Genomic DNA, 11,208 nt, shown 5'->3' on the forward strand with positions numbered 1-11,208 from the left:
AGGGACTCAGGGAAGAAGTATGCTTGAATGAGCCCGAGTGAAAGAGGAAAAAACAAGGAGGCGATACATGAGGTGAAAGAAGACTAGAACGCAGCTAGAAAAAGACAAAGCAGAACTACAGAAGGCCAAAGAAGACAAGACGAAAGGCAGAAGGCAAAACAAGGTATCCATAACAAGTCACGCGAGAGGAAGGTAAGGAAACAAATAGAGAAGGCAAAGGGCAAGCAAAGCAACATGGGAAATAAGGCAAAATAGGCAAGAGACAGAGAAGCGAAGACAAGAAACCAATCGATGAGCTGTGTTGAACTTCAGCCGATCGCCATTAAAGAGAGGGCAGGAAAAAATGGCCTGTCAGGCATTTGGTAGTGACTCCTTCGCCTCACTGACGGGAGATTCACCCCTGCCTATCATTATGCACCATGGCTCTACCACTGACTGCCTGCCAACCACGTCCCATGCTCAAAGCATGGTCGCTGCAGGTAAAGCAAACGTATTCAGTTATCTTGTAAAACTTGTTAAAATTGTTTTCGTTGTTTGTTTTGCAAAGTGGAAAATTGTTTTTTTTTGTGTGTGTGTCTCATTGATTTAAACTATCATCATCATGTCATAAAACTTAATCTGTGCTTTAGGAAGATGGGCCACCAGAGAGGCCTGTTAGAGTCTTTTAAGGGAAGACTCAGTATTGTGGCATTCTCCACTGCGATGAAACTGTACATGAACAAATCCTGGAAGGGTTCATTTGTGACAGATTATGTATGCATAGAAATGTAGAGATGACCTAACTGTGTGCAGTCGTAGCATAGATCACCCTTATCAAGGCGCAGAACACAACTGTGCCCCGATAAGGCTTGCGTCTAGGCGACAGGCAAAACGGATTGAATTAAAAAATACATTTATTCAAATCTAATCCAAATTATGTAAATGTATCTAATCAGCTACATAGTTTGGCCCAGCTGTCTCTACTCAGTGGATAATTGCTTTGAGGATATGTTATCAGTATGATAAACTCCCCAAGGTATTCTTTTTTTTTCCACGATGAAGTGTTGTGGAGAAAACTTCCAGGGGTCTTAAAACCTCCTGATGGTTATATAAGATTAGATCATGCAAGACATGATTCAACCATTTATATAACAGCAGAGTAAACATATTTTGAAAAATTCTTTTTTTTTTTCTGCCAAGTACTTGTGAGATTTTGAGGCCGTTGCTCCAAAACACATTGACCTGCCTTGTCTTCTAGTGTGTCTATGAATGACTTGAAATATGGTCACAGAATGCTAATAAAACCCAGTCATAACAGGAGGAGGAAAACTCATAAACAAGGCTTTGATTCTTCTCAGTTGTACAGCGTTATTGTTTATGTGCGAGACCGACTTCAAGAGCGCATCCTAATAATACCACTAAGCATTCATTAAAGCTTGGAGTGAACTCCAAACTGCATAAGAAGCAGAACACATGAATAATTATTTAATTAGAAGGCAATACTATTTTTGATTTTTTTAAATACACTTCATTTAATTCGGTTTTATTTATGGAGTGCAGGTTCACAATAAAAGTCATTTCAGGGTGCTCCGTATTGTAAAATAATCACTTCACAACAATACAGAGAGAAACCCAACAAATCCCTTTGAGTGAGTACTTGGCTACAGTGGGAAGGAAAAAGAAAAGGAAAAAGTCCCCAACAGGAACAACAAGAACCCCCGGGCAGCACCAGACTCGAGGAGGGGAGCCATCTGCTACAACAAGTGGCAAGGACAGACAAGAAAAGCAGCTAGAGAAGACAAACAACAAGCCCCCTCACACTTAGATTCACAGCAGCACGTAAAGCAGTAGTTTTAAAGAAAAGTTAGCACTGATGTGTGTTCTTTGTTCTGCCACTCTTCCTAACAGACTCATTTAAGTTTGTGCTTTAGAAAGTTATGCAAGATTATTTTATCAGCATCTAATAGTAAGTGATTTCCTTTTAGTGTCTAATTAAAGGAAAGAAAGGAAAGAAAAGAACTCACTGAAAACTAACCAAAGCTACTGACTCCATATGTGATGTGATGAGGGTTGTCAGTGCACATCTAGTCAGTGCACATCCTGCAGTAGGCAAGTCATTAAAATGCTTCCACTTGATATGAAATCAAACTTAAAGATGTTAAAGAAAGATGCTTTACTTGTCTGGGAATGATTTAAAATTGAACTGCACATGGATCAGATCCTGACTTAAAAAATGTCTTTGTTTGTCTCTGTCAGTGTCATCTGGGCTGTCCCTGGGTCAGCCCTCCAAGCGTTCCCACATGCACCTCCCGACTTCCTCCCTGGGCAATGCTCTCAGCAACACCCCCGCAAGCTTACATTATCCAGTCACCCCCTGTCACTACACAAACCAGCAGGCCACCTATGGCATGATGGCAGGTAAGCAGAGATGATGCTAGGGAAGAAAAATTTGTGAAAACTAAAAAGGCAAACCACGAGTTGAGTTGGTCAACTGTAGCATTCTCTTTAATGATATCTCATCCTTTTTACAGCACTAGATTCACATTTGTTTCTGGTGGAAATGTTATTTTGCAGCATTTCCAAAGCCAACATTAAAAACAAAAAAAACTGAAGCTGATGAAGACTCATGGGGGAGGGAGCAGTATTGATCTGTGCTGTTGGTTATGATGATGAGGACAAGGACAATCGATTCTAACTATGCCAGGTTTTGGAAGCACTGAAATCGAGCCTCAAATTTGCAAAATTATTCCGTTTCAGTCATGTGTGGGCATTATGTAGTCACGATCTGCAAACTGAAAGTGCTGCCATGCATTTAGAAACGACAGGTGTGGCTAACTGAAGACAAGTTCACAAAGTGTCAGGTGCGGATAAATCGGCAGAGTCGAGACTTTTAGGCAAGTTTCTGAAGGAAAAAGTCAGCTGTCGTATTGAAGGGTGACACTGAAAAGCAGGACTCATGCTGATTATAGCAAGGCTGAAATTACAATGTCACACTAACAGCGATGGCTATCATAGAGGTTTAGATGATGATGAGTATAGTGCAGGCAGTGACAATTACACTATACAGTAATGGCGATGGTGGTGTCGATAATAAAGGCCTCTGTCTCTCTCTCTCTCTGCAGCACAGGAGATGCTCTCTGCCAGTATTTCTCAGACTCGTATCTTGCAGACCTGTGGTGTCCCTCACCCTAACATGGTGAGCGGTGCAAATGCATTGCAAGGTAAAGATCAGACACACACACACACGCTCGCTTGCTCCTTCCCTCTACTTGCCTGTAGTTAAACACAGTAAATTGAGCAGAAAATGTGTTTATGTTCCATTTAATTTTAAATCTGCTGCCAGTTAAAATCAATTTCAACCTTGATTATCTCGCGTGGACTCTTTAGCGCACTTACTTGAGCTTTTTAGAGCACTTGTTAAGTGTAACGGTCAAAGATTACTCGCCAATTCCCTGTCCTGCTGTCAGGAGTGGGAGTTGCACACTGTCACGATTGTTGCTACAATTGTGGTGGATGGGAATCGAATTAGTCGTGATTAAACTTCAGAAAAACTGCCATTTTTCATAAATGTAATTAATAACTGTAGTTAATAGCAGTTATCTTTAACAAAAAAAAACACTATTTCCCTTAATGCATACTGTTCTTATAGCCTTTATTAGTTTGTATCATTTTATCATATAAAACATGCCAAACTGATATTGTAAACCAACCAGATTTTAAAGAGTTCTGCCGTTTCTGTATTCCAGACATGAGCACAGACCTCAAGAAACATGACACCTTATCAAAGTTTCACTCTTTCAGACTTTAGGTCCTGCATGCTGATTCTTTTGAATAATATGAAATAATGAAAAAGGACACAGAAACAAAAAGAACATAAACAACCCTTCAAAGTCTTAAGCCGATAAAAAGAGAGAAGCATATCAGATTTGATCCATTTTTTTTAGTTAGACAAAGTATAACTGAATTATTCTATATCATATAACCATGTGAGAGTACAAAAAAAAGAACTCAACCCTAAATGAACCCAGGAGTTTTGCTGAAGAAATAAAGAAGTTTCTTTTCACAGACTTCTCTGTTTGGATTTTAACCACCTGGGCAGAGACCCGGTGACATCGGCCCACTTCTGCAAACGGCCTCACAAAAATTATATGAACTATGGTGTCAAAGACTGCACTGATGTACATTAGGATTAATTAAACAGCAAGTGCCCACACTTATTACCACCAGGAGGTAATTTGTCACCTTAATGATGTCTGTTCCTCAACTGCTGAATGATCAAATGTCTGACTGACAGCTTAAAAAGTACAGCTGTAAGCTTGTCTGAGACTGGTGTCAAGCTTCTGACAGCAATGTTTGACAAGACTGACATGAGGTGACATAAATTATGTGGGATGATAAAAAAGGGAGGCTGTATCGCTTGAAAAGAGCAATGCAATGCCAGGCAGAGACAGGAAAAAAAAAATCTCATGTGTGCGGTGAAACTGATGGTAAAAAATCCGTCTGAATCATAAAATGAGACTAGCTGAAAGCATTCGACAGCAGAAGGACACGTTTAAGTTAAGAAGAGAAAGATAAAAGTTAATGTCATTAAACGGGGTCCTGAATTATGATAGCTGAGGTCAGAGGAAAGGAAAAAAGCCTCTTTCATTTTTTAAAGCTGCATTAATCCATTTTTATATTAACAGTGGATCAAATAAGTGTGATGTGAAAGGTGCTGCCCTACAAACCCACGGTGATTTATCAACTCTGCAGTTCCCCTCAGTTGGTCTCTTTCGTCTCATCAACCTCGTGTTCAGCTGCAAATGGTGACATTTTTCAGCAACAGCACTCTGGTACACCCACAGTACACCCCCTGCCCAGCAGCAAATAGCACATTTAAAAACTAAAGTCCCAGAATTCCCTCACTGCGGCTGATTTTAAATCAAAAGAGACATGAAATAAAAGCGAATAGAGCACTAAAATAGAGCTTCAGAAGGTAAGGTTGGTCACTATACGCTAGATGTGTAAACAGTTAACTGTTTTCCAAGACATAACTTTATTATATTGCGTTTGACTAAAAGGCAACTCTGGGATTCCAGCTTGTTCAGACTACAAAACATTGTTGAAGCAGCTTTTAATACAGCATCAAATCAGTGTTTGTTTGCTTTCTGTCCACATTTAGCTTAAATCTGTTGAAGCTTTTTGGATGGTGCACATGTATAGCTGCTGGGAGGTCCAAGGCCATGTACACAAAGGCTTGTGAGGTGCTTTCACAAAGTCAGTAAGCCCACATGTGCAAGGACCAGGGCTTGCTGCCCAGTCTGCCTCCCTGCCACACAAACAACGGCTGTGTTCACTGCAGCATAGCTGCATGTAAGCTCCCCAGAGAACATCAGTGCATACATCAGGGCGAGACAACGAAGATTCCTCTCCCTTTTGCCAGCTCAGTGGGAAAAACAGGATGCCTCCAGCTGAATAATCCAAAAACTGTTGTTGTTCTCAGGGATATAGTATTAGCCCCAAACGCCCTCTTACCTATGCTAAACAACTGCAAGGTGCATACTGCACACGGAGCACTCACTTTTGGGATGTTGATTTTAAGAGGCGTCTGCAGTTAGGTGGAAAAAGCTCTGAAATCTAAAGGCTACAGCTACAAATGCAGACACATACTGTACATGCAGCCTAAAGAAGCAATTTCAACAGAGAGAGGAACTCCAACCTCTGCCTGACACCTTCGGTACAAGAGAAGATCACTGATGCATACAGTTTTGGAGAAGAATCTGCCATACTGCTCTCCAGCTGATTTATAGATCCAGCTGAACAATGCAATGGGTCGATGGTGCTGTTATTTTCACCACCACTTCATGCACAGGGCTCGTGACAGCTGTAACTGTTGTCAGTATTTCGGTTAGTGAATTCTATCTAGTTCAAAATGGCTCAACCACTGCTGTTGTCAGGCAACATTTTAGCTGAGCTAAAATCTGAGTTTCTGTAGAAGCTTTTGTTTCAGTGTGTCACGTCAGGTTTAAAAAGAAAAGATGTTGCTATGTGCTGCTTTGGAAAGTAGCGGCAGCTCATCCTTACTGGATGAGCAGAAAAAGAGAAGAAGTGTTGCTCAAAGTTGACAAAAAGTTTAGCCAAAGGATCACAAATATGTTCATTGACTGAGATTCAATTTCACATTAAAAAATCATTTTAGCCTACCTTGGGTAATATTAATGGAGTAGGTAAAAATACTGAAAATACCATGCTTACCTAGCTTCCGCAACAAAACATATTTGGCATGCAATAACACCAAAAAGACCAAAAATTTAAATCAGCACCTCTGAAACAGTTTAAACCAAAGCAAAACGGTACTCTTCACAAAGCCGAGAGTTTGTTGCAAGGATGTATTAGACTCACAATAAGTGTACCCAATAAATCGTCAGCCGAGTGAATGTTCACTGTCAAGAAATATTTTACCATTTAGTTTATGTGAAAAGAAAAAGGATACTAAGGGTACAGATATTATAAACTAACTAACTAAGACTTACCAACTGACCTTTATTATATTAAATCCTATTATTGTCTAAAAATAGTTATATATAGTTTGCACTACAACTGCAGTAACACAAGAGGGGAGTGTTGCATTACTCACTTACATTACCAGCAATATGGATAGCAGTTAAGGAAAACGGTGTCCCTCATGAGCGAAGACAGTCCTGTTTTGCACATGCCTAACTCGCTTAACGTCTCCTCTTGTATGCTAAATGCGACACGCAGACTGACATATTTTTAGTGCTGTTAATTAGTGGTTGTTTCCTTTTCTCTGCAGCTGTGCAGATTTGTGACGCAAAGGACAGAATCACATTAGAAATTACAATTAGTCATCCACCCATGAGGTACCGTGGCAGTCATCTGTCATTAATCTGTCATTAGTGATTAGCAGCAAGAGCTCCACTCCAGCTTACCACTTAACACTAACAGCCACCTGTAGCAATAATGAATCATCTTGAAAATTGTAACACAAGTAAATACAAACCTCTTGTCAGATGGTTGTGAGATGTTTGCTCACAGCTGAGCAGCGAGCCTTTAAAAAAGGTATATGGAGGAAAGCCGGCTTCGTGCCGCAACACCAAAGCCAAGGACGAGGGGACTGCGGAAAGACGAGTTCATTAAATTATGGCTACACTGCAATTTATTGTTTTAAGTGACAGTTAAAAGAATATCTATTCACCAAGCCCCTGAAAACACATTCGCTTATTTAAGCACTCATGTCACATAGGAGGGTTTTTTTCCTTCTTTTTTTTTAAATCTTACAGCTTTTATCAGTAAATGGAACTGGCTCAGGTGTCATCATGCCAACCAAGTGTGGGACTTCAAAAAGAAACCTTTACTTTTATTCCATACACCACAAATATGCACTGACATAAAACTGTTTGTGCCTGCCTTTCTGCTCTCTGCCACTCTCTGTTTTGCTAGGATCTCTTACTTCTTGCTTGTACAAGTTTCCGGATCATGGCCTAAGCAGCGGCTCTTGTGCATTAAGCCACGGTTTCTCTTCACTGCCCTCGGACCTTCTTTCAACTGATGAGGCCCCAGGGGGCCCAAGCGGAGAGATAAAAAGTGACGGCCAAAGGAAGAGTATGCGGGACCCAGAGGACGCGCCTGCCATGGATTCACCGCAGATACGAGAGTTGGAGATGTTTGCAAATGACTTCAAAATACGGAGGATCAAACTCGGTATGATTAATACAAATTTATCTCACTGTTCAGCTGCAGCAATGAGATGCTTCACTACAGATGGTTTTGTCTTTTTTTTCCCACTCCTCTACTCCTCTGTGCTGCGTGTATTTTATAAAGTATTTCTGTTTCATTTTGACCCGCAGGGTACACTCAGACTAATGTAGGGGAGGCGCTCGCTGCCGTGCATGGTTCAGAGTTCAGCCAGACCACAATCTGCCGTTTTGAAAATTTGCAGCTGAGCTTTAAGAACGCCTGCAAACTCAAGGCCATTCTGGCTAAATGGCTTGATGAAGCTGAGCTGGCGGGTGGTGAGTCACACGTATCCACTCAACTCACAACCCTTTGAGAGTATTTATTTGAGGGTAACGTTTATCTATTCAGCAAGGTAAAATGTATCCTTCGGATTCAGTCTCTTTTAATGTCTCTTAAAAAAAATATTTGAAAGTAATGCTTTCTTGGGTGATTACTAAGATCTAATTAGTTGTGCCTCATCTTGGACAGTGTTTGCCAACACTTTGAGTCTTACATCCTTTTCAAACGAATCGCTTGTAATGCTCATCACATGATGCATGCATCAGATTGATTTTTTAGTCTCACATTTTATCTGATTACTTAGGTGTAAAGAGCTACAACTTTCCAGATTACAACAAAGAAAAAGAATTTCAAATAAACAGATCCACCGTGTGTGTCAAAGAAGTGTTTTTCTGTCATATTAGTGGCCTCCTCAACACCAGATTTATTTTATGACCAAGGTCATATAATGATATTTGATGTGGTGACACGCTAAATCAGTCTAGGGAAAGTTATGGGTTACACTAGCAATCAGCCAGAAAGATGTATCCTTATGTCCTTACAGAACCTACTGTTGTTTCTTGCAGCTTTGTACAATGACAAAATAGGAATGAATGAACGGAAGAGAAAAAGGAGAACAACTATCAGGTGTGTACTGTAAAGATCAAACGTACAAAATATGCCATTTACCAAGTGAACTCATAATCTTTTTGTTTTTATTCCCCCTCTCCCTTGTTTCACTCTGTAGCCTTGGAGCTAAGGAGGCCCTTGAGCACAGCTTTGTGGAAAAAAGTAAGCCATCCTCTCAGGAAATAGCCCGGATAGCCAAAGGCCTCCATCTGGAGAAGGAAGTGGTCAGAGTTTGGTTCTGCAACCGACGCCAAAGGGAAAAACGTGTTAAAACCAGCCTTAACCTCAGCTCATGTTTGACCAAAATCAGTCCGAACTGCATAGCACAGATGAGTAAAACGCAAAGAGCAATGACATAATTCGAGGTTCGATGAGCGTGTCTGTGAGGGAGGCTCGTTTGTGACCGTGGTTAAAAATGTGCTCTTTTCAAATCTGATATGTCCAATAGCAATTATTCCAAATGCCACAGGAGAATTTTACCCCGCTGAAAACAGATAAAGCTTCTTTTACCCAGCGTTAAGCGGCTGCTTCACTGACTTAATACTGACAAGAGAATTTATATAAGACCAAGTTTGCCATAAAAAGTTTATCTTTGTCTGTTGTCTTTGCACAGATATGTCTCTCTGTTAGATTTTCTGAATGTAATATATAAATGTCTGTTTTTATTTAAAATTGCAATTTTAAACAGGAGACATAAATGTCAAAGAGCAGCCCGGCCATTATTTCCTTGTTGTTTGAAGTTGAAACTGTGAAGATAAAAGGTTTTCAATAACTGCACATGAACTGCTGGCTTGATGCTGCACCTGCCAGTCTTGACATTTAAATGTACTGAATATTGGCTGTGCCTTGTTTGCTATACAACTGCTGAAAGTATATTAACCACACAAACCAAATCTCATTTAATACATCAGCATCAGAGTACAGACAAGTGCTCATAAAGATCAGCTCTGTACCTTTCTGAAAGAAAGCAATACCATTATTGATTTTGTCCTTTTTTTCCTACAAAAAGAAGTTTTATTGTTGATGAAATGAAGTGTTCTACATTTACATCTATATTTAACCACAGAACTCCCTGTTGTAGCTGTGTTTGTGTATTTTTTGGTGCCTTTATGTCCCTTTTTTTTTTATTAGCTGTCAGTCTTAAGAAAAATGCTTTAGCCAAATGAATGTAGTTGCAGTCAAAACAGTAATATATTTAAAAACTTTACAACAACCTATTTATTTGAGAGCTAATTTATTATGTCAGGCTACTTTACTGTGCACAAGCTCTGTGATTTATGGGATGAAGCCAGGGACATAGGAAACTTTTTGACAGCAAATGGATATGCAGTCTTCTGTTTCCCTGATGTAAGATAGATGTTGATGTTTTTGCTTTTGTCGTTGCTGCCTTGATAAAGTGTCATACAAAGAAGAACACCAGCCAGTCACAACTCTGACCTGGTTGAGGTGACTGATGGGAAAGAAACGGAAACGCCACGCCTTTCGTAAGAAGAAGAAAGCACCTAAAAGTATAAGGATGTTTTTATTCTTTTAAATTTGCATCAGAAGCCAGTAATTATTGTAAAGAAAAACTAGAAAATGTGATATAGGACTGGCAACAGACTGATTTAAAGGGTGTTTATTATACTGAAAATATAAAAATATGGCAAATATCTGCCCTTTTCTTTATCAAATTGCTCCTTTCAGTTCCCAGGCACTCAAAGCTCAGTCAGTTCACTGCATATGTAGCAAGCAGTAACCCACAATTCACAACTACAGTACGAGTGCCGTCTCTCATTTTTACTGTAGTACTACATAATATTATGTTGTGAATGTCTCACTGGAGATTCATAAATAAACATACAAGACACTTAAATTCAGAAATGAGTGGTTTTCACTGTGACTAATGTAAGGCTGTATAACGGGAGCGGTGCCAGGGGAAATAAATGCTGCAGGGTCACACCGACTGCTGTCACTCCTCTGAGTGTCTACACAGCAAAGTTACAGGCACAGCATGCTTACTATAAAACTACTAAGAAGCTTCTGAAGGCAGTCGTCCAGATGCATTTAGCCTTAAAGTTTTTCTCATATCTACTCCTTTTCCCCCCCACAGTTCATGTATTCAGAGAGCTGAATGGGTACCATGTAATTTTTATATAAGTAAATCCATAAACGTGGCTAAAATATGTGCATGTGTTATGTGTCGGTGTGTTTGCGCTTCTGTTTGATACTTTATTCAACTCTTCATCAGATGGATCATCATGCATCATTTAACAGTCAAAATTTATTTAGCTCCAAAATAATAAGTTACTTTTCATTGCCTGATAATGCACTTATATTGCATTACCATGCACTTTTTTTTTTTTTTTTTTTTTAAGTTTTTTTTCTCGGGGGGGAGGGGGGGGGGGGTTAAAAAAAAAAGAATTTCAGCAAACTATTGTCTGAGTCTGTCATTTATATGGAAATGAATGGAAACTGATGTCTGTCTTTAAAGACAGTAAAAAAGATATATACACCTCTTTGTGTTGCTCGGTTTGAAGCGAAGCCTTAAAAAACCTTGAATACAACTTTAATGAAAAAGAAGGGGGGGGATAAAGTGGAGACTGAAAATGAAAAAAGATCCGA

The 11,208-nt window shown here is 39.7% G+C and overlaps 1 protein-coding gene across 1 annotated transcript; it reads left to right on the forward strand.

Moving 5' to 3' along the window:
* The first annotated feature begins 343 nt into the window (after window positions 1-343).
* On the forward strand, window positions 344-8,963 carry pou1f1 (POU class 1 homeobox 1). Its single transcript, XM_005723245.1, has 7 exons — window positions 344-479; window positions 2,236-2,397; window positions 3,102-3,200; window positions 7,420-7,680; window positions 7,827-7,991; window positions 8,562-8,622; window positions 8,723-8,963. The coding sequence occupies exons 1-7, from the start codon at window positions 344-346 to the stop codon at window positions 8,961-8,963; spliced, it is 1,125 nt and encodes a 374-aa protein (XP_005723302.1).
* Window positions 8,964-11,208: the final 2,245 nt, after the last annotated feature.

Source organism: Pundamilia nyererei, unplaced genomic scaffold (genome assembly GCF_000239375.1).
Source record: "Pundamilia nyererei isolate P.nyererei 1_Seehausen unplaced genomic scaffold, PunNye1.0 scaffold00009, whole genome shotgun sequence".
Lineage (NCBI taxonomy): Eukaryota > Metazoa > Chordata > Actinopteri > Cichliformes > Cichlidae > Pundamilia > Pundamilia nyererei.